Genomic DNA, 20,318 nt, shown 5'->3' with positions numbered 1-20,318 from the left:
GGGGGAACCCCTGAGACCTTCCCCCCCCCCCCAAATTTCTCCCCCATATGCAAATAAAGGGCGCAGAGCCGGAGGGCGTAAGTGGTGACCCCCCCATCCCCACTGCCACGTCACCGGGTGGATGAGAGCCCCCTCCCTTCCCCCTCCACCGCCCCTCCCTCTCTGAGGGGGGGACACGACACAGAGGGGGTGTCGTCCCCCCCCCCGTGGTGGAGCCCGATGGGGGGGACCTCAGAGGCCGGGCCGCCCCCTGTCACCCCCCGCCCCCCCCCCCCTTTAAAGCCCTCGGTGAGGCTCCTTTAAGAACGGCCAAGGGGGCGGGGTTTGATGGTTGGGGGCGGAGCCTGCTGGCAGACGGAGACGGGCGGGTGGCCTCGGGCTGAGTGCGCGGGGGGGGCGTGGCCTCCGCCAGAGGGGCGGGTGGGCGTCGGGGGGCGTGGTCTCCCGCTGAAGATGTACGGGGGTGGTGGGGCGTGGCCTCCAGCGGAGAGGCGGAGAAAGGGGCGTGGACTCCAGTTGATAGGCAGGGAAAGGGGCGTGGTCATCGGCGGGGAGGTGGAGGAAAGGGGCGTGGCCTCTGCCAGAGGGGCGGGCGCCGGGGGCGTGGTCCCTGGCTGAAGATGCGTGGAGGGAGACGGGGCGATGGGGGCGTGGCCTCCAGCAGAGAGGCGGGGGAATGGGGCGTGGCCTCCAGTTGATAGGCAGAGAAAGGGGCATAGTCTCCAGCAGGGAAGGCGGGGAAAGGGCGTGGCTTCTGGCAGAGTGAGGCCGCAGCAGAGGAAGAGGTTGTGGCGGTAGGAGCTGAGGCCGCTGTGGAAGGGGAGGGGGGCAGAGGGGGGAGGGACTGCCTGGGGGATCCCCTCGGGGCCGGTGCGGTCCCCAGTGTCCCCTGGTCTCACTGCGGTGGACCTGCTGGATGTGACTGAGTGGGGACGCAGGGGGTGGGGATGAGGGGGGGGATGAGGGGGGGGACAGGGACAGTCACAGGGACCCCCCCCCCATCTTCCTCCACCCCCCCGCCATCCCAGCGGCCTCACTGTCATGCCCTGGTCCCCGTCAGTTGGATGCCAGTGGTAAGAAGCCTGGTGGCCCCGAGGGGGGAAGAGGGGCTGGAGGCTGCTGGGCCTCGGGGGCAGTCCCCACGTGCGCCATCTCGAAGCTCGGCCTGGCCGCCGGCAGAGCCCGCCTTCTTCTTACATCAATCTTCACCAGCATAGGTCAGGAGAGCTGTCAGTCTCCTTCCCCTGAGGTGATGCTGTCTCTGATAGGCCATCTGGGCTGTCACTCTCCCTGGTGCAGTGCCCGCCCTCCCCTGAGGGGATGTTGTCTCTGATTGGCCCCCAGGTGGTCAGGGAGCCCAGGTGCGGTGCCCACCCTTCCCTGAGGTGATGCGCTCTCTGATTGGCTACCTGGGTTGTCACTCTCCCTGGTGCAGTGCCTGCCCTCCTCTGGGGTGATGCTGTCTCTGATTGGTCTCCAGCTGGTCAGGCTGCTTTGCTACAGTGCCCACCCTTCACCCAAGATGGTGACTTCTGATTGGCTGCCTGGGGTGTCACTCTGCCCAGGTTTGGGGCCCACCCTCCCCTGAGGTGATACTGTCTTTGATTGGCTGCCAGGTGGTCAGGCAGTCCAGGTGCAGTTCACCTGAGCTGATGCTGCCTCTGATTGGCCACCTGGGCTGTCACTGTGCCCTGGTGCAGGGCCTGCACTCCCCTGAGGGGATTCTCTCTCTGATTGGCTGCCTGAGGGGTCACCCTGCCCCCCCCGCCCAACCTTTGCTGAGGTGATGTTTCCTCTGATTGGCTGCCTGGGATTTTTTCCCCCTTGCTCCTCCCATGGGTCAGACAGCTTGTCAATCATCTGTGTGCTGCTCTCCCGCCAGGTGTGATTGGTGGTATGCCCCGCCCCCGCACGCTCCCGTCTTTTTCGACTCTTGCCACCTTTCCTGCAGCCCTCGAAGCTTGATTGGTTGGTTCCATATCAATCACGTGCTTTCCTCCCGCCTCCTCAAATACGATTGGTCCACTTACTCCCCACAGACTTCTGGGCGGACGTTGCCAGGCGACTAGCTCCACCTTCTCGTCGCGATTGGTAACCCTCTGCTTTCGAGTTTCTAACGCTGGGATTGGCTGCGACCGGGCAGCAATCCCGTCCCCTCTCGAAGTCGATTGGTCCTTCCGCCTACCCGTCAAAGAATAAACCTTTCTTCCGCCTTTTTTACCCCCCCCCCGGTCACGCCCACTCCTCCTCCTCCCTCTCCGGTTGGCCTGCACTCCGCGCCCCTCTTTCTCTGATTGGCCTCGGCGCTGGCCCCGCCCCCGCGAGGGGGCCGCCTCCCCGCGGGGCAGCGGCCGGCCACTCAGTTGAGCAGCGGCGGCCGGGCGGAGCGGAGCTCTTCCGCCGCCGGGGCCCCGCGATGGCGGCGGGCGAGGCGGGAACCATGACGGCGGAACTGTCGCTGCCGCCACCGCCGTTACCGCCGTCGCCGCCTCCCGGAGGAACCGGTACGGAACGGGCTCTAGAAGAAGCAGCGGCCTCCGGTACCCTCAGCCTGGCCGGCCGCCGCCTGCGCGCCTTCCCGGTGGCTGCGGCGCGGCGGTGGGACCTCAGCGACACCACGCAGGCCGGTGAGGCCACGCCCCTTCCTTCCTTAGCCACGCCCCCGGGGCAACCCTGGCCACGCCCCTCCTGGGGGTCCCGTCTCCCCCGTCCCCGGGCTGTAGCGACCCCTCAATCCCTCCCCCGCCCCCTTCCTGGGGGTCCCCGGTGCCTCCCGCCCCCCAGGCCGGGCCCAGCTCCGCCCCCTCCCCCGCCGGCCTCCTCAGGCAGGTGCACGGGGGGGGCCCAGGGCTGTGTGTGTGTCCCCTCCATCAGCCCCTGTGGGGCCCTCGGCCTCTTGGGCTGAATCCGGCCTTTCGGAGGGGGCTGGGAGCCCTAAACTGCCCCCCACCTCCACGGGGGTAGCGCGGGGTTTCCCCCCCCCCCGCCCCGAGGGAGAGCCTCGACGCCTCCCCGGAAGCCAAAGGTTTGCCGAACGCGCTGGGAGGCCAGAGGCCAGATAAACAAGGTGCCAGGGCGGGAAGAGCCGGCACGCCTGGTCCGGGCGGTCCTGCCTGCCTCAGTTTCCCCCTCCCAGAGTAAAGGGGGGGCAGGGGGGTCACTAGCCCTGTCGCCCCCTCCTTCAAGGCAGGGGGAGGGTGTGGGGAGCCGTCTGCTGCTCTTGCTTCCCCTTTGATTTCCCCTTCCGGGGCGGTTGGGGTGCCATCAGCCACGCCACCCCCCAAAACAGCCCTAAAAAGGGGGGCTAAGGGCTTGACCCCCACCCCCCTGACTTCAGCCCCTTCTCAGGGGAGGGGGGGTGGGTCAGGGTGCCCCTTATTAGTAGCTTGTTAACATCTGGTTAGGGACACTCTAGGGTCACTCTGAGGGGGAGGGTGGCTCTGTCCCACGGGGACCCCAGAGCAGCTGGGGTGTGTCCCCCTGCCCCAAGCTGAAACCCCTCCATGGCAGCAGGGAGGGAACAGGGCTGTGAAGTGTCCCCTCTCCCTGGTGGCATCTGTCCCCAGTGGTTTGGGGCATCCTTGTCCCCTGTGGTGTCCAGTCTCTGTTTGTGATGGTTGATGGTCCCTGTCCCTGAGGGTCCCTGATTGTCCCTGTCCCCATTCTTGAGGCTCTGAGTCCCCACTGGTCCCTGTCCCTGGGGGTCCTCTCTCCCCATCAGTCCCCGTCCCTGGGCATCCTCTGTCCTCCATCGCCATCGGTCCCTGTCTCTGATAGTCTCTGTCCCCATTGGTCCCCATCCTTGAGAGTCCCCTGCCCCTCTTGCTCCCCATCCCCAAGGGTCCGCTGTCCCCAAGTGTCCCCTGTCCCCACACATCCCCTTATCCACAGACCTCTCCCGCAACCGTTTTGGGGAGGTGCCAGAGGCCGCCTGCCACCTCGTCTCCCTGGAGGGGCTCAGCCTCTACCATAACTGCCTGCGCAGCGTCTCCCCCGCCATCGCCAACCTCCAGGCCCTCGCCCACCTCGACCTCAGGTACTGCCCCTCCCTGGGGCGGGGGGGGAGGCTCCGGCAGCAACCCCCCCTCCTCCTCGTTTAACCCCTGCCCGCTCCCTGCCTGCAGTCGCAATCAGCTGACCTCGCTGCCCGCCTGCCTCTGTCTCCTGCCCCTCCGCGTCCTCAACGCCGGCAACAACCGCCTGGCGCAGCTCCCCGAAAACATCGGGGCGCTCGGTGCCCTCCGGCAGCTGGTGAGCATGATGCTGGGGAGGGTGAAGACACCAGGACTGCCCCCCCCCCCCTTTTTGTCACCTTGCTTCGTTAACCCACTCATCCATGTCCCCCCCCAGGATGTCAGCTGTAACGAGCTGCGGGCACTGCCGGCCAGCGTGGGGCAGCTGAAGTCGCTGCGGGATCTCAACCTCCGCCGTAACCAGCTCACCGTGCTGCCCACAGGTGAGTGGGGGACTTCGGGGGGGTGGGATCCCCCATTTTGGGGGAGTCCCCATTGACCCCCTCATGTCCCTGTCACGTGTGTCCCCCTCCAGAGCTGTCAGAGCTGCCCCTCGTCCGTCTCGACTTCTCCTGCAACCGGGTGGTCGCCATTCCCCGCTGCTACCGGCGTCTCCGGCACCTCCAAATCATCCTGGCCGACAACAACCCCCTCCAGTCGCCCCCTGCCCAGGTCAGGAGGGGTCTGGGGCGGGTCGGGGGGACCCCCAGGACCCCCCAAAACCCCATCTGACCTCCCCCCGCAGGTCTGCCTGAAGGGCAAAGTCCACATCTTCAAGTACCTCCACCTCAAAGCCGAGGCTGCCACCGCCGCGCGCCCCCCGCCAACATGGTAAAGGGGACCTCGAAGATGAGGGGGGAGCAAATTCCCTCCCCTCGTGTTTTTTGGGGTCCCCCCACCCTTGTTTTTTTACCCCCTCCCCCCAGCCTCACGGATGAGCTCTGCCCCCTCCGACAGCGCGGGGGCTTGGACTCCGGCTTCAACAGCGTTGACAGCGGCAGCAAGCGGTGGTCTGGCAACGAGGTGGGTTTTGGGGTGGGTTTTGGGGTGCCCCCCCACCCTAAATCAACCCCCCTTCCACCTTGAACCCCCTTTTCCACCATTTCAGTCCACGGATGAGTTTTCGGAGCTGCCCCGGCAGCCCAGGGAGAAGCGCAGCGGTGCAGGTGAGAAGGGTGGGGACCCCTGTCACCCCCCCCCCGAGGCTGATGTCACCCCTCGGGGACCCCTATCACCCCCCCCCCCGAGGCTGATGTCACCCCTCGGGGACTCCTATCACCCCCCTCCCCTCCCCGCAGCCGGTGACAGTGACCCCGAGCAGGTCGACTTCATCGAGGGCAGCCTCACCGGGGAGGAGGAGGAGGAGGAGACCCTGCTGGAGGTGACAACGTTGTCCCCGACAACCCCCCCAAAATTTTAGGGGCCCCCCCAAATCCTGGAACCCCCCCAAACCCCAGGGTCCCCCCTTTTCGCCCCCCCAGGAGCAGCAGGGCTCATCCCCGCGAGGCGACACCCCAGAGAAGGCGTCCGGTGGCAGGTGACTGGGGGGGTTCGGTGAGGTGGGTGGGGTCGGGGGGTTTTGGGGGGTCCCTGCTGATGCCCCCCCTCTCCCCCCCAGGGTGGTCCCCGTGCCCTGGCAGGGGGAGGGGCCGGGGGAGGGGCGGCGTCGCCCTGAGAGCCTGCAGGTCTGGCAGGAGAGGGAGAGGAGGCAGCAGGCGAGGAGGAGCCAGGGGCTGGAGCAGAGGGACAGGTACCGGGATGGGATTGGGGACAGGGAATGGGATTGGGGATTAGGGATGGGGACAGGGATTGGCACGGGTGACGGGGATTGGGGACATGGAGGTAGGGATTGGGATTGGAATGGAGAACAGGGATGGGGATTGGGGACACAGATTGGAGACATGGGGACAGGGAATAGGATGGAGGACAGGGATTAAGGATGGGAATGGGGACAGGGATGGGAATTGGGGATATGGGAACAGGGAATGGGATTGGGATGGAGGATGGCATTGGAGGCATGGGGACAGGGGACTGGGATTGGGCACTGGAGATTAAAGGGGGATTTGGGACAGAGTTTGGGGATGGGTTTGGGATATGGGGAGTGGGGACAGGGATGGGAATTAGGGATGGGGAACAGGGATTGGGGAGTGGGACAGGGAATAGGAACAGGATGGGATGGGGAATGGGATTGGGAATTGGGGACGGGGAGGGACACACGGGGCGGGTGGCTGCCACCTTCCCCCCTCCAGCTTCCTGCGAGCGGCTGCCAAAGCCACCCCCGCCCCGGCTGCTCACACCAAGTAAGTGTCCCTTGTCCCCCGCCCTGTCCCACCCCCCCACCCCGCCCGGACACCTGGGTCACCCCCCCCCACCAAAAAAACCACGGGGGTCCCCCTGGTGACATGGGGGGGCCACTTCCCCCCCTCCCCCTCCCTGCAGCAGCCAGTTGGAGCCCTGCACCTTCCCGCAGCGACAGCCGAGGACGACACCAGTGAGTATCGGGGTGAGCTTGTTAGGCTCAATCCTAATTACCGAGGGTGTTAATTAAACCCCCCCCCGGTGCTGTTCCAGGGCCCAGATGAAGCCCCCGGCCCCCCCTTGGCCCCCCCCGGCTCCTCACCCCGCACCACCCCCAAACCCACCAGCTTCCTCTTCCGCTCTTCCTCCTCTTCCTCCTTCCGCGGTGCTGCCACCAAACCTGGTAGGACACCTCCCCCTCCCCGTGTCCCCTCCTTGGGTGTGTGTCTCCCGATGTGTGACACACCCCCCCCCCAAATTTCCTCCCCACAGCCCCCCCATCCCACGATGCCCCCCCGGACCCTGACGAGAGGGAGCTGATTGCCGAGATGCGGCAGGTAGAGATGCGATCCCCCCTTTGTCATCCCTGCCCCAATTTTTTATTTGGGGGGGGGGGGGTTAGAGGTTCTGTGCCCCCCCTAAACTTTTTTTGGGAGGGTCCTTTATTTTGTGCCCCCATTTTCTTCTCAGAGCATCGAGTCGCTGCTGCAGCTGCGGCTGCCGGAGGAGCTGGGGGAGGCCCTGAGTGATGGGGAGCTGCTCTGCCGGCTGGCCAACCGCCTGCGCCCCCGCCTCGTCCCCTTCATCCATGTCCCCTCGCCCGCTGCCGTGAGTGACCCCCCCCCCCAAAACCACCCCCCTGCCCCAAAATACCCCCCGTAACCCACCCCTCTTTGTAACCCCCCCAGCCCAAGCTGAGCACCGCCAACAGCCGCAGGAATGTGGAGAATTTCCTCGAGGCTTGCCGGCGCCTGGGGGTACCCGAGGTACTGTGTTTGGGGGGGGGGGCTTTTTTTGCGGGGGAGGGGGTGACCTGTGCCCCCCACCCCCGTACGCTGATGTGGGACCCCCTCCCAGGTGAAGCCGCCCCCTCCCCGGCGTCCCCCCCCCGGGCTCCTCGCTGGCTTCGCCCTCTTCTATGGCCTCGTCATGGCGTTGCTTTACACGGCTTATCGCACTCTCTTCGGCTACTGAGAGGGGTGCCCTCAACTGGGGGGGGCCCCCCCCAACCCCAGGGGAGCCCCCCCATCCCCGGGGGGAGCCCCCCTGACCACCCCGAACCCTCTGGGGCTGCCCCCCCCGCCTTACCCCCTGCTCTCCTTGTGCCTTAATGTTGGGGAAACTGAGGCAGGGATAGGGGGGGCTGAACCCCCTTCTCCCCCGCCCCCGGGGTGATACCTTCTTTAATTATTATTATTATTAATTATTATAATGAATTATTATTAGAATTAATTATTATAAAGAATTATTATAATTATTATTCTAATTATGAAGACACCCCCTAAATTATATTTGATACATACGTATCTAGAAGTGGTGTGTGAATATTGGGGGGGGGAGGGGAGGGCGGGGCTAAAAACTTGGAGGGGAGGGCTCTGCCCCTCCCCCCCACTGCTGCGCAGCTCTTTGTCCGTTTTTGCCCTTTCTGTGCCCAAAAGGGGGACGCCGCGTTCCCCCCCCCCCCGCGCTACGCTGTGTGCCGCCCCCCCCCCCCCCCCCGTGCCTCCCCCCTCCCCTAATCATGTCCCGTCCCCCCCCAGGCCGCCATTTGCCAGCCCCAGCACGTGCTGGAGGAGGAGAGCCGGGGCCTGGGCCGGCTGGCCCGCACCCTGCGGGGGCTGCTGGGGGTCGCCCCCCCGCCGGACACCCCCCCCGACCCCCCCCGCTCCCCCCCTCCCCCTCTTTGAGCCTCAACAAGGCCCCGCCCCCCCAGCACGGTCTCGGTTCTCTCATTGGTCGAGGGCGTGTGGGAGGGTGAAGCCGATCTGGCGCCGCCATTTTGGTTGAGGGCAGGTGTGAGATGAGGAGCGGAGGGCTCGGCCGCCATCTTGGTTGAAGGCAGGTAGCCCCTACCGCCGGCGGGAGAGGTGGGAGGCCCTGGCGGCCACCTTGGCTGAGGACAGCCACCTTCGCCCTCAGTATGGAACAGGGTGAAGCCTCGGCGACATCTTGCCCGAGGGCAGGCAGGTACCTTTACTCCCACTATGGAACATGGAGGTGAGGCTCCGGCGCCCATCTTGTTTAAGGGCAGGCAGGGGGTAAGCCCCAGGCAGACATCTTTACTGAGGGCAACGGACCAGCGCGCCTTGCCAGGATAAAGGTGATGCCTACGGCAGCCATCTTTACTGAAGGCAGCCCACCACAAGCGCATGCACCCATCTCTGCTGAGGGTTAAGTCTCTCCAGCCCCCACCCAGGGCCAGGGATTGGGGGGGGGGGGGGGGAGGGCCAAGACAGGGCTCCCCTCTAAGGAAAATGGGGGGGGGGGTTAACTCTGAGAGGGTGGTATGGGGCATCTTATGGGGGGGAAGTGGGGTGCAGGGGAAGGGGGAAAGGATTGGGGGTGGGCCCAGGGTAGACAGGTCGAGGGAGGTGCAGAGACGGAGGAAGTTTCTATAGAATATATATTAGATATTGTGATATATCTCTCAAAAAAATAAAACCTGGTCCTCGAGGAGGGGGGTAGTTGGGGGGCACCCAGATGCCTCAGTCCCCTCTGCAATCCGGGGGTGTGTGTGGGGATACAGCCCCCACTCCCCCCCACCAAGCAGCAGCAGCTATAGGAAAGGGTTGGTGGTTGGGTGCTTGATGCTGAAGGGGGCCGTCGGAGCCGGGACCGTCTGGGGAGGGCAAAAAGGGGTTCAGATACAAAAGGGGGTTCAGGGGGCCCCCCCATATTGCCCACCCTCTCAGCCCCCTCCTCACCACAAAGGGGTTGGTGGAGGCTTTGGCAACATTGAATGCACCGAAGGGTGAACCTGGGGGGGATAAAAGGGGAGAATCAGTCGGGGAAGGGGGAATCAGTCGGGGGGGGGGCACAGGATATGCCAATAATTGACACTCCCTGCCCCCATGCTGGCTCTTACCATCAGCCTGGAAGGGGCTGGGGAACCCCTCAGGAACTGGGGGGGCAGCAAAAGCAGCACCTAATGGCAGAGAGGGGTGATGAGACAGAATTGAGGGGACCCCCCCAAACCCCATCCTGGTCTGGGGGAGGGGGGGATGGGACAGGGCAGGGGGGTGTCACTCACTGGCAGCAGGGCCGTTGCTCTGGAAGGGGTTGGTGGAGGGTCGGGGGGCGGCGGGGGCCGCAAATGGGTTGGTGTAGCCTGGGGGGGTCACACAGCCATCACCCTGGGGTCCCCCTCACTGTAGGGGGGTCGCAAGGTTTGGGGGTGGTGTGTTGAACCCCAACTTACCCCCATAGGGCGGTGGGGGCAGCGCCGGGGGGGGCCGCAGGGTCCCAAAGAGGCTGTGGGGGGGTGATGGGGGGGGGGGTGCTGAGCTGGGGGTTGGGGGGCAGCTCCTGCCCCCCGCCCCCCCCAGCCACGTGGGGAGTAATGGGGGAGGACACATGACATGACACAGTACCTGGCAGAGGCTCCACCCTCTGGGGGCGGTACAGAGGTGGCCCCCCCCCGTGCAGCAGCACCCCCTGTGGGTGGGAGAAAGAGATGTGGCCATGGCGGGGGACCCCAAGTCCCCTCCTGGTACACCCCGGGGTATGTGGGGACTCCAAAACCCGCTGGGACCACCCACACTGATGGGGGGGAGCCCAAACCCCTCCCCCTTTGTAGTGTGGGGGGGTCCCGGGGTCCCCCAAACCTTTCCCCGTTAGCCCCAGGGTATCACGGGGGGGTGGTGGGACCCCAGGGTGATGTGGGGGACCCCAAACCCCCTCCCCAGTACTCCACAAAGATGGGGGACCCTAACTTACCCTCCTCATTAATCCTGGGGGCCTCATGGGTGTGGAGGGACCCCCAAACCCTTTCCCATTATTCCCAGGAGTAGCATGAGGTGATGGGGGCGACTCCAAACCCCTTCCCAATGTCCCACAGGGTGATGGGGGACCCCAAACCTCCTCCCCATTAGTCCTGGGGGGGTCCCAGGGTACCTGTGGGTGCAGGTGGGGCATGGAAGGGGGGCGCAGCCCCCCCAAACGCAGGTGCTCCTGGGCCGGCTCCGAAGGCATCGAAACTGGGGAAGGCAGCACGGGGCAGGGCCGGGCCTGGGGGGTGCAGGGGGGGGCACAGGGTCACCCCCACAGCCCCCCCTGCACTCCATGGCCAGCACCGTCCCAGCTGGGCCTCTGTGTGGCCACTCTGGCAGGTCACTTCCTTCCCCTGGACCAGCACTCACTGGTCAGCAGTCCTGCCAGATCCCCTCTGCCCCCCTGCTCTGTGGTCAGGACCCACTCGAGCCCCCCCCACCTTCATGGTCAGCCCCCCCAGACTGCCCCTCCCCAGCTCACCAGGGAAGCCTGGGAAGGCGGCGAAGGCAGGCGCTGGTTGGGGGGCAGCGAAGGGATCCCCCCCAATGTCAGCCAATAGGTCGGTGCTGGCTTTCCGGGCTGGCTGTGGGGGACGGTGGGGGGCCGGGCGGGGCTGTGGAGGGGTACAGCAGGCATCAGGGAACGACCATCCCATCGGTCCCCCCCTTTGCCCCCGCCCCCCCCAGCACTGTCTCACCTGCAGCAGCATCCCTGCGTCCCCCAGAAGCGGCTGGGTGGGTGCTGGCTCCGCCGCGGCGCTTTGGGGAGTTTTTGCTGTCTCCGGCGCCACATACCTGCCAAGTAGGGGAGGCAGAGTTATTTATCAGGAGCACCCCCACCCTGTGCTGCTCCCCCCCCAAACCATGACCATGCCCTCCCCTCTCGTACCATCGCTTCTTCTCATACTTCTCCTGCAGAAACTCCTTCACTTTTTGGGGGTCGCGGGAATCGGGGAGCAGCGAGTTTCGGGTGTCAAAGGTGCCAAGCCATACCCGCCGGCAGGCCTGGGGGGGTGGTCGGCGGGACACACATGGGGACACTGGTGGGATGGGAGGGAGGGGGCAGACACCCCCCACCCCACCCTGGTCCCCTCCTGACCTCGTTACCGCGGGCCTGCAGGAAGAGCACCTCGGCTTCGGTGAAGGTGGTCATGGAAATGGACTTGACACGGTGTGGGGGGTTCAGCCCCCGCCTGCGGGAGGGATTTGGGGGGTCAGCGCCCCCCTGCCACCCGAAGAACCCCCAAAAAAGTTTTTTTTCCCCAAAAAAATTGACTCTTAAAAGACCCCATGGATCCCCACGGGAAGCCACATGCCTGGGCCACGCCCCCTCCCGGGAAGCACCACCCCCACAGTGCATACAGCCAATCAGCAACAGCTGCTCCCCAGCCTGCCTCACTGCACTGAGTGGCCCCGGCCCCGCCCACAGCACTCTAGAGCAGCTGACCCCGCCCCACGGTTCTGGCCCCGCCCCACTCACAGTTCGGCGGCCACCTGGCCCCGCCCCACTGTTCTGGTCCCGCCCCGGCGTTGTGGCCCCGCCCCACTGACGGCACCCCAGAGCACCTGGCCCCGCCCCAGCATTCTGGCCCCGCCCCACTCGCAGTTCCCTGGGGCACCTGGCCCCGCCGGCCCGGCCCCGCCCCGCTCACAGCGCCCCGGAGCAGCCGGTGCAGACGAGGCTGCCCACGGTGATGTCCACGTAGGTGACGCCGCGCTGGCCACACTCGAAGCAGAGCCGGTTGGCAGGGGAAGCGTTCACCAATTCCCTCACCCGCCGGCACCAAACCTCAGCCTCTGCGTCCCGGGACGCGCTCCCTTTCCTGGCCCCGGGGCCTCCACCGGGTCCCGTTCCCGGCCCGGGGCCGCCTCCTCCGCCGCCGGCCGCCGCCATCCTCCCTCTCGTAACCCGGTAGCGGCGGCGGCGCGTAATGCGCGCGCGCAGGCCACGCCCCCACCTCCCTCTTCTAGCCGCGCAGGCGCCTTAGCCGCCGAGTAGCTACGTGACGCGTTGCGCATGCGCGCACGGCACCGCCCAAGAACACTGCTGCCCATTCCTGGGCAGGCGCCGCGCACGTGCCAGGCGGCGGCCGTCGCGCGCCCAACGGCTCTTCCCGCCCTTTTAGCGGCCGCCGCGCGCCCAACGGCTCTTCCCGCCCCTCGGTGCCTCCCCCCCGCCCCCGGTAAGAGCTTTAACCCCGATCCCGGGGAGGGGGGAGTGCCTCATTTTGGGTGGTTTTCACACAAATTCACCGTTATTACCACACCCCCGCCCAGCCTGGGAACATTCTGCCCCACCCCCTCCGTCCCATGTATGAGGAGACGGGCTGGGAGGGGGGGCCTCGGTCCCCTCATTGTGGACCCCCCGTTCCCCCACCTCAGGCGAGCGTTTCCAGCTGCTTCTCTCTTTAATAGTGCACAGAACCACATTACAAAAGACCCCCCCCGCCTCTGCTTTGCCCCCACCCCCTCCCCAAATTCGGGCCCCCCCCCCCGGACCCCGCGGGGACGAAGGCAATTCTGGTAAAGGGGAAGGGGAGGCAGGGCACGAGGCACAGAGGGGCTGGGGGGGGGTCCCAGGAAAGGGTTGGGGGTCCCTTTGCCCCCCCCATGGTATCCCTCCCCCAAAATCCCAGGGGAGACCCCCACCTCCCCTTGCACACACCCCCCACATTGGGGAGGGGGCTCCCCCAAACCCCTCCCACAGGCCGCACTGCGGACCCCCGGAGCCAAACCCCCTCCCCGGACCCTGCTCAACCGTGGATGCACCCCCATAAATACCCCCCCCCCGCTACCCCCCCATAAATACATTTGCAAAGCAGTTACAGCACCCCCCCCTTTCTGGGGGGGGCTGGACCCCCCTTTATGGAGGGGAGTGAACCCCCCCTTATTGGGGGGCTCTACCCCCCTTTAATAGACCCCCCCCAGTTCATGGGGGGCTCTACCCTATTATTGAGGGGTTTGACACCCCCCTTATTGGGGGGGGCTTTATTCCCCTTAATTAGGGGCTTGACCCCCCCATTGGGGGTCTCTACCCCATTATTGGGGTCTCTACCCCCCCTTTATTAGGGCCCCCCTTGTTGGGAGTTGTTACTCCTTTATTGGGGGGCTCATCCCTCCCTTTACGGGGGGGGGCCTCCCCTTTACCCCAGGGAGGTCTCCATCCTCCCCCCCTTATTTTCGGGGTGACCCCGCGTTTTATTTAGGGGGGCAGCTTAGCGTACCATAAATATACCCTCCCCCCAATCCTCCCCCAACCCGGCCCAGCCGTGTCGTGCCCCCCCTCATCTTCAGAGCCTCCCCCCCCCAATTTAGGAGCTCCTCTTTGTATTGAGAGGACTCCCCCCTCCATTTTGAGGACCCCCCCAATTTCGGGGACCCCCCCCTCGATTTCAGGACACCCCTCCCCCAGTTTTTGAGGGGGGGGGGTTCAGGGGGAGTGCAGAGATGCTCCAGGCACCCCGGGGGGGTCAGATGGCGGTGTCCCAGAGCACGGCATGGGGCCGTCGGGCCGGGGGGGTGCCGGGGGGGGGCGGGGGTGGGGGTCGCCCCTCAGGGCCCCCCCCCCTCCAAGCAGGGGGGGCGGGGAGGGGGGGCAGGCTCTCCTGCTTGCAGAGCCCGCTCCCCCCCCCCCCGCGCCCCCCCCTGGCCTTGATCTCGGTGCAGACGCAGCGTTTGCGGTCGATCACCTCCTGCAGCTGCCCGTCCCGCGGGCGGGGGGGAGCCGCGCCCCCCCCGGGACCCCCCCCTACTCCGGGGACCCCCCCAGACAAAGGACGGGGAGCGGGGGGGCCACGGGGAAACGGGGGAGCCCCGGCCTGGCGCACTCCCGAGGTGGAGGCTGAACGGCCCAGTCGGTGCCCCCCGGGGAGGTCTGGGGGGGTGGGGGAGAGGTGTCAGGGGGACACGGTGCCCCCTCGTCACCCCCCCCGGAAAAGGGACACCCCCGTCCCCGTGTCCACCCCCCAGGACTCTGTCACCCCCCCCTCCACTGTCCCCATGTCCCTCCCACTCTCACAATGTCCCACCCCCCGCGCCCCCCACCTGTGGGCCGGCCGCAGGCAGGGAAGGTCTGGCAGGGGAGGGGCAGCCCCGGCCGCCCTCGCGGCCCCTCGGCTCGCACCGGGATCCCCGAGGGGGGGGGAGGCGCGCCCCCCCCCCGCTCCTCCCGGGGGGGCTCCGACGCTTCTAAAAGGGAGGGGGGTAAAGGTAAGCCACGCCCAGGGGCGTGTCCCCCCGCCCAAATCCTACCCCCCCCCCATTAAACTCACTCTCGGTCTCTTTCCCACGGCGGGAGGAGGCTCCGCCCCCTCGGCGGGAGTGGGGCTCTTCCTCTCGGAGAGGGGCGGGGCCTCCCGTCGCCCCGCCCCCCCGCAGGCTGTCGTAGGCGGGGGGCCGCTTCCCCAGAGGCGGAGCCTCGGCGGCGGCAGGTGGAAGGAGGGGCAGAGGTCCGAGCCCCGCCCCCCCGCGCTCTCGCCCCGCCCCTCCCGCCGCCAGGTGGGGAGGGGGGAGGGGGGTGGAGTGGCTGCGCGCGCGGGCAGGGGGGGGCGGCTCGCGCCGGGGGAGGGGCAGGCGTGAGCCCTCGGGGGGGGCGGCCAGCAGTGGGGGACGGGGGGCCAGGAGGTTGGGGAAGGGGGGGGGGATGGGGGCGGGGCCGGAAAACGGGGCGTGGCCGATGAAGGGGGCATGGCTGGAGAATGGGGTGGGGCCGGAGAACGGGGCGGGGCCGGATAATGGGGCGGTGCCTGAGAACGGGGCAGGGGCCCCCCCCTCCCCAGCAGGGAGGGGGCAGCTCATCTCCTCGTAGATGGCCTCGGGCTCCTCAGGGGGAGGGGGGGGAGCGCCCCCCCCCCGCCGGGCGTCCCCCCCTCCCCCCCCCCGGCGGGCATCCCCCACCATCTCGATGTAGACGGGCTCCTCCCCCTCCCCGGCCCCCCCCGACCCCACCTCGGTGGCACCGGGGGCCGGAGGGGGGGGCCCGGCAGAGAGGCGGGTCTGGGGGCTACGGGAGGGCTTCGGGGGGGGCGTCTGCCTCACACAGCCCCCCCGGGGGGTGCCTGCGGAGGGGGGGGAAGAGGGGTGTCGGGGGGATCAGCAACCCCCCAGCAACCCTGCCCTGCTGCACAGTACCGCCAAACCTCCCCATAACCCCCCGGCACCCCCCAGCCCCCCATGACACTCCATAGACCCCAGTCCCCCCGAGAGCCCCCCCAACCATCCGCCAGCGCCCCACAGACCCGCAACACCGTCCCTGCCCTCCAAGGCCCCCCCACCACTGCACAGCCCCCGAGACCCCCATCTCTGCCCCCCAACCCTGATACCCCATAGCACCCCCACCCCCCCACACCGCATGACTCCCCCACAACCCCTTACTCCCCCCAAAACACTCCCCCCTTCTCCCCCACTCACCCCCCCGCTTGGCAGGCGGTGCCTCGAGTCCTCGCCCCTCAGGGGGCCCCGGGCGGGGGCCGGGGGGCCGGGGGGGGGTCCCGGCATCGGGGATCCCCACAGCGTGGCAGGAGAGGGAGCGGGGGGCCATGCCGGGGGCGCAGGGCCGAGGACCCCGCTCCTGGGGGGCCGGCAGCGTCAGGAAGCCCACCCGCAGGGGCCGCCGCAGGGACCCCCCCTCCCGCGCCTTGGAGGCCCTGGGGGGGGGGGAACCGGGAAGTGGGGGGTCAGGAGGCTCCCCAAGATACTTGGGGACCCCTCGGCCCACTCAGGGCCCCCCTATGTCCGTCCCCCCCTCCCCGCGGGGGGGGGGTCCGCGGTCCCGGCCCACCCACCCCTTGCGCGGCTCCTCCTCGCGGGGGGGGCGCCAGTCGGGGCGGCCCTTGCGCTGCAGCAGGTTCATGGCGGCGGCCGCTGGGGGGCGCTCTTCCCCCAGCCGCAGGAAGGCGGCGGCGGCGGCGGCCAGCTCCGACCGCGGGGGGGCGCTCATCCCTGGGGGGGGGGGAGGACGGGTCGCTCTGCACCGCCCGCACGCCCCGGCTCCCCTCCGTGACCCCCCCTTCCCCAAACAGACGCTGGGGTCCCCCCACCGCCCCCGGACCCCTGCGTGTCCCCCCCCCAGCCTTAGGCCGCCCCCCCGTTCCCCCTCCCTCCCCGCCGCCCCCAACAGCCCCCCCCTCGGGTCCCTCCATCACCTCCCGCCCCGGGCCCGCGCGCCGGCTCCTGTCCCGCCCCGCCCGCCTCCGCCTCCGCCGTTACCTGTCGCTCCGCTGTCTCGGGGGGGGGTGGTGGTGGAGGGGGGGCCGCGGGGAGTGGGGGGGGGGGGAATCCTCCACCGCGCCCCCCCCCCCACTACCGCCACCACCACCACCACCGGGGCCTGGGCGGGGGCTCAAGGGGGGCGGCGACCCATGGCGGGGCTCTAGCGGCCTGCGGGGAGGGGGAGGGGGTGGTGGTTAACGGGGAGGGGACGGGACCCCCCCCTCCGGTAAACACCGCCCCCCCCCCCTCCTCCTCTGCCCCCCCCTTCCACGTACCGGCCGCTCCCGCCTCCCGCCCGCGCCGCTCCATGGCGCTGACGCAGCGTCCGGGCTAGGCGAAACAGGAGGGGGGGAGGTGTGGAGGGCGCTACCGCCCCCTACCGGCGCGGAGGACTCGCGCCTCAGCTAGAGGGGGCGTGGCCGCGCGGGGCGGTGCTCCGCGCCGCACGGCCACGCCCCCCCTGCGCGTTGAGGGGCGGGACTTCCGCCCGCCGCGGCTTCCGGTCGGTGCCGCTGTCACCCGCCCGCCGCCGATCGCGGCTGCGGATCCCGGCCCCGCCATGATCCTCCCCCCGCCGCCGCCGCCGCCGCCATGAGCCGGAAGAAAAGCGGTTTCGCCATCACCAGCGTTCGCGGCGGTAACGGCGGCGGCGGCGGCGAGGGGGGGGAGGGGTCCGGTTCCTCTTCGAGCCCCGGCGGTTCCCGGTTCCGCTTGGTTCGGTTACCCGGTCCCGGTGAGGCTTTGCGGCGGGGCCGGTGGATCTGCCGGGATTTTTACGAGAGGGAAGCGGTTCCCCGGGGAAGCGGGAGGGTTCCGCTCTCCCTCGACTCCCCCCGCACCCCCCCTCCGCCGCCCTTCCCTCCCTCCTCCTCCTCCTCCGCCGCCGCCGCCGCCGCCGCCGCCCCCTCCCCCCACCAACCCCGTTCCCTCGGGGCCTTCGCCCAGCTGGTGCAGCAGGTGAGGGGCGTGGCTACACCGGCGGGGAGGCGGGGACACAGAAAGACCGCGCCCCCCGCCCGCTGGTACACCCCCCCCCTCCCCTTTACAGGCGCTGCCTCCGCGACCCCCTTCGCCCCGCCCCGGGGGCGGCACCGCCGGGCTGAGTGCTCGCCTGGGATTGGCTGGAGAGGAGGGCGAGGAGGAGGGGTGAGGCGGGGCTTCTGTGAGGGGGCGGGGCTTCTGGGTTCACACAGGTGAGGGGAGGGGGCGGGGCTTCCTGTTCGGGCAGGTGAGGGGGGCGGGACTTGCTGCTGAGCCGGCGGAGGGGGGAGGGGGCAGGGGGAGCGGGGGGACGGGGACGGGGGGGGGGGGAGACTTCCCCTCCCCCCAGGGCCGAAAGGGGAAGGAAAGCGGAGGAAGTTGCACATCCCCCCCCTCCCAGGACACTCTGTTGGGGGAGGGGGGTTGTGAGTCTGTCTGACATCCCCCCTCCCCCTCCCAGCAGCGCCGGCAGCGGGGTGACGGCCATCGACAACAAGATCGAGCAGGCCATGGTGAGCCCCCCCCGGGCACCTGGTTCCCCTAATGGGGGGGGGTACAACGGACGTGGGGTCTGGGGGGCGGGAGGGGTTCCTGTGGCTCGGGGAGGGGCGTGGGGTCCCGACACCAGGATCCTTGGGGGGGTGTGTGTGGGGGGGTTGGGGCCTGGACACTGGGGTCCCAGGGTGGGGGGTCTGTGAGTGCCCTTTGGGGGGGCAGTGGGGGTGTGGGGGTTGGGCTGTGGGTCCCAGGGAGGCGGTTCCCCCCCCCCGCCCCACGCCCCACGCCGTTCGTTCCCCGCCAGGACCTGGTGAAGAGTCACCTGCTGCTGGCGGTGCGGGAGGAGGTGGAGCTGCTGCGGGAGCAGATCAAGGAGCTGAGCGAGCGGCGGGCAGCCCTGGAGCGTGAGAACGGGCTCCTGCGGGCGCTGGCCACCCCCCAGCAACTCGCCCACCTGAGACCCCCCCGCCCGCACGGACCCCCTGCCTGACCCATGCCTTTGGGTTGTGGTGGGGAGGGGGGTGTGGGACACCCCCCCCGCTCTGCTACGGGACTTTTGGGGCGCGCGAGCGCGCACACACACACGTCGTGCAATGGGGCCCGGATGCCCGGGTCCACGGGGAGCGCTGGGGTTCTCAGGGGGTGAGCGGGGGGGACCCGGATGCCTGGGTCACCCCCCCCTTGCCGCAGCTCTGCTGCTTTATTTCGGGGGGGGAGGGAAGGAGGGGGTGTCGGTGACCCCCCCCGCCTCCCCCCCCCCTTCCTGCGCAATTTGGGGCCTTTTTTAATAAAGCCGCGATTTTTACAGCACGGGGGGAGGGTCCTAGTTAATTTGGGGTTAAGGCGTTGGGGTGTGGGGGGATTCGAACCCGCGGACCTGGGGGGGGGGGGGGGGGGGGGGGCGCCATGTTGAGAAGGGCAGGGAGTGCAGAGTGCGGCCGCCATGTTGTGAGGGTTCTGCCGCCATCTTGGGGAGGGGGCGGCCTCCCCGCCGCCATGTTGTGAGGGCTGTGCTCGGGGGGGCGTGGTCAGAGGCGGAACGGCCGTGGCCCCGGGGGCGTGGCCGTTGCCGCCATGAAGCCGCCCGAGTCCGCGTCGCCGCCTCCACCGCCCGGGGGGATCCTGCGCGGGGGGGCCGCGGGGGGGGGACCCGGCAGGTCAGCGCGGGGTGGGGGCACGGGACACCCCAAAGCTGGGGGGGGGGGGCGCACACATGGGGCCCCCCCCCTCTAATTCCCCTCTCCCCCCCCCAGGTGCGCTTCGAGCTGAGCCCCGCGGTGCATGCTGGGAAGGAGGAGGAGGAGGAGGAAGGGGGGCCGCGCCCCTCCCGCAGCTGGGGACCCCCACCCTGCACAGCAGCCTGGGGGGGGCGGCGGGGGGAGCGTCCCGGGAGCCCTTCGATGCCCCCCGGGCGGCCGCCGCCCTCCTGGGCTGCTCCTTCGCCGCCCGCTGCGCCGTGGGGGGGCGGCGGCAGGAGGTGAGTGTTGGGGGGGTGGGGGGGGTGTCACCCCCTCCCCCTTCTGAACCCAAAATCGCCCTTTTTTGCCCCGTTTTGCAGCCATGAACGTGCCCCCGGCCCAGCGGCTCTACCGGGGCCTGGTCAGTCTGGCCGTGCCCCCCCGCCGGAGCCGCGCAGGGGGGTCCCGCCCCCCCCCGCGGCCCCCCCCAAGGTGAGTGAGACCCCCCCCACACCCCCCCAGCCCCCCCACCACCCCAGGGTGCTGATGGGGCCTCCCCCCTTCTCTCCCCCCCAGGTTCCCGGCCCCGAGGTGGGGGCGCTGGCGGGGGGGGCCGGGCGGGGGAGCGGGGATCCCTGGCTGCCCCCCACCACCCACCCCGAGCCCCCCCGGCCCCTCCCCCGCCCCCCGGCACCACCTTCCTCATGTACCGCAAGCTGCAGCAGTGGGGGGGAGCCTGAAAGGGCAAGTCATCCCTCCCCCAATAAATCCTCATTTCCAACCTCTGTGGGGGACTGAGTTGGGGGTGGGGGTCCCACGTGGGAGCGTGTCGTCGTCGTCCCCCCTTTAACTCCTGGGGGTGTCTCCGAGCCCCCCTCGGGTGTGGACTACGGCTCCCAGCAGCCCCCGCGTGCGGCTGCCGCCCTTCCACCACGCCTGCGCAGCGCCAGCCCTTGGCGCGAACTTGTCGCTGTGGAAACGGGGAGGGCGTGGGACGAACCATCGGGGGGGGGGGGAAGAATAGGACATGAACCTGCACCCCTGCCCGCAGCGTAGACGGGGGGGGGGGGGGGGGAACAAGACACCCCCAACTCTCCTGGGCGGGGGGGGCGGGCAGGTAATAGTGAGAGACACCCCCTCACTCCATGTGG

General features: G+C 68.9%; 5 protein-coding genes across 10 annotated transcripts in view; 2 read left to right on the top strand and 3 right to left on the bottom strand.

The window, feature by feature from the left end:
• POP7 (POP7 homolog, ribonuclease P/MRP subunit) overlaps positions 1-545 on the bottom strand; it is a 2,010-nt gene extending 1,465 nt beyond the window's left edge. Inside the window, 1 exon segment of the mRNA XM_075042155.1 lies at positions 357-545. Coding sequence (XP_074898256.1) covers positions 357-545 — 189 coding nt within the window.
• A 1,640-nt stretch (positions 546-2,185) lies between these two features.
• LRCH4 (leucine rich repeats and calponin homology domain containing 4) lies at positions 2,186-8,713 on the top strand. Of its 5 annotated transcripts, none has more exons than XM_075042202.1 (18): positions 2,186-2,627; positions 3,892-4,036; positions 4,125-4,251; positions 4,351-4,456; positions 4,549-4,685; positions 4,759-4,844; positions 4,940-5,036; positions 5,122-5,179; positions 5,312-5,394; positions 5,471-5,550; positions 5,632-5,763; positions 6,263-6,313; positions 6,453-6,504; positions 6,585-6,714; positions 6,804-6,868; positions 7,002-7,139; positions 7,220-7,297; positions 8,072-8,712. In XM_075042202.1, exons 1-18 carry the CDS (start codon positions 2,417-2,419, stop codon positions 8,216-8,218), a joined length of 1,923 nt encoding a protein of 640 aa, XP_074898303.1. In that variant the 5' UTR covers positions 2,186-2,416; the 3' UTR covers positions 8,219-8,712. The 5 variants fall into 5 exon arrangements, with proteins under 5 accessions (XP_074898303.1, XP_074898305.1, XP_074898308.1 ...); XM_075042204.1 differs by having other exon boundaries at positions 2,210-2,627; positions 6,456-6,504; positions 8,072-8,713; XM_075042205.1 differs by having other exon boundaries at positions 2,217-2,627; positions 5,495-5,550; positions 8,072-8,710.
• A 203-nt stretch (positions 8,714-8,916) lies between these two features.
• Positions 8,917-12,956, bottom strand: AGFG2 (ArfGAP with FG repeats 2). 2 transcript variants are annotated; one of them, XM_075042210.1, is made up of 12 exons: positions 11,953-12,956; positions 11,400-11,493; positions 11,190-11,305; positions 10,999-11,095; positions 10,782-10,914; positions 10,425-10,538; positions 9,902-9,965; positions 9,730-9,782; positions 9,562-9,639; positions 9,397-9,456; positions 9,236-9,288; positions 8,917-9,150 (listed from the first exon to the last, which is right to left on the bottom strand). In XM_075042210.1, exons 1-12 carry the CDS (start codon positions 12,192-12,194, stop codon positions 9,088-9,090), a joined length of 1,167 nt encoding a protein of 388 aa, XP_074898311.1. In that variant the 5' UTR covers positions 12,195-12,956; the 3' UTR covers positions 8,917-9,087. The 2 variants fall into 2 exon arrangements, with proteins under 2 accessions (XP_074898311.1, XP_074898310.1); XM_075042209.1 differs by having other exon boundaries at positions 12,075-12,956.
• Positions 12,957-13,082: 126 nt separating this feature from the next.
• On the bottom strand, positions 13,083-16,650 carry NYAP1 (neuronal tyrosine phosphorylated phosphoinositide-3-kinase adaptor 1). Its single transcript, XM_075042208.1, has 6 exons — positions 16,508-16,650; positions 16,084-16,240; positions 15,710-15,945; positions 14,572-15,357; positions 14,345-14,488; positions 13,083-14,174 (listed from the first exon to the last, which is right to left on the bottom strand). The coding sequence occupies exons 2-6, from the start codon at positions 16,236-16,238 to the stop codon at positions 13,771-13,773; spliced, it is 1,725 nt and encodes a 574-aa protein (XP_074898309.1). The 5' UTR covers positions 16,239-16,240; positions 16,508-16,650; the 3' UTR covers positions 13,083-13,770.
• A 340-nt stretch (positions 16,651-16,990) lies between these two features.
• LOC142037527 (TSC22 domain family protein 4-like) lies at positions 16,991-19,943 on the top strand. Its single transcript, XM_075041983.1, has 7 exons — positions 16,991-17,467; positions 17,559-17,656; positions 17,952-18,003; positions 18,294-18,369; positions 19,243-19,466; positions 19,548-19,659; positions 19,744-19,943. Exons 1-6 carry the CDS (start codon positions 17,102-17,104, stop codon positions 19,551-19,553), a joined length of 822 nt encoding a protein of 273 aa, XP_074898084.1. The 5' UTR covers positions 16,991-17,101; the 3' UTR covers positions 19,554-19,659; positions 19,744-19,943.
• The last annotated feature ends 375 nt before the right edge of the window (positions 19,944-20,318 follow it).

This window comes from Buteo buteo, chromosome 12, assembly GCF_964188355.1.
Source record: "Buteo buteo chromosome 12, bButBut1.hap1.1, whole genome shotgun sequence".
Taxonomy (NCBI): domain Eukaryota; kingdom Metazoa; phylum Chordata; class Aves; order Accipitriformes; family Accipitridae; genus Buteo; species Buteo buteo.
This window is presented reverse-complemented; position numbering and strand designations above follow the sequence as displayed.

Excerpts from the sequence above, each read along its gene's own strand:
- AGFG2 (XM_075042209.1), bottom strand. The coding sequence starts at position 12,355 with ATGGGCAGCAGTGTTCTTGGGCGGTGCCGTGCGCGCATGCGCAACGCG. Across the intron at positions 9,783-9,901 it reads GAGGGTGGAGCCTCTGCCAG|CCTCTTTGGGACCCTGCGGC; the intron begins GTACTGTGTCAT and ends ACCCCCCCACAG. Across the intron at positions 9,457-9,561 it reads GAGCAACGGCCCTGCTGCCA|GTGCTGCTTTTGCTGCCCCC; the intron begins GTGAGTGACACC and ends CTCTGCCATTAG.
- NYAP1 (XM_075042208.1), bottom strand. The coding sequence starts at position 16,238 with ATGAGCGCCCCCCCGCGGTCGGAGCTGGCCGCCGCCGCCGCCGCCTTC. Across the intron at positions 15,946-16,083 it reads GAGGAGGAGCCGCGCAAGGG|GGCCTCCAAGGCGCGGGAGG; the intron begins GTGGGTGGGCCG and ends CCCCCCCCCCAG. Across the intron at positions 14,489-14,571 it reads CCGTGGGAAAGAGACCGAGA|AAGCGTCGGAGCCCCCCCGG; the intron begins GTGAGTTTAATG and ends CCTCCCTTTTAG.
- LRCH4 (XM_075042202.1), top strand. The coding sequence starts at position 2,417 with ATGGCGGCGGGCGAGGCGGGAACCATGACGGCGGAACTGTCGCTGCCG. Across the intron at positions 5,037-5,121 it reads AGCGGTGGTCTGGCAACGAG|TCCACGGATGAGTTTTCGGA; the intron begins GTGGGTTTTGGG and ends CCACCATTTCAG. Across the intron at positions 6,505-6,584 it reads GACAGCCGAGGACGACACCA|GGCCCAGATGAAGCCCCCGG; the intron begins GTGAGTATCGGG and ends GTGCTGTTCCAG.
- LOC142037527 (XM_075041983.1), top strand. The coding sequence starts at position 17,102 with ATGAGCCGGAAGAAAAGCGGTTTCGCCATCACCAGCGTTCGCGGCGGT. Across the intron at positions 17,657-17,951 it reads GAGGAGGGCGAGGAGGAGGG|CAGCGCCGGCAGCGGGGTGA; the intron begins GTGAGGCGGGGC and ends TCCCCCTCCCAG. Across the intron at positions 18,370-19,242 it reads GGAGCAGATCAAGGAGCTGA|GTGCGCTTCGAGCTGAGCCC; the intron begins GCGAGCGGCGGG and ends TCCCCCCCCCAG.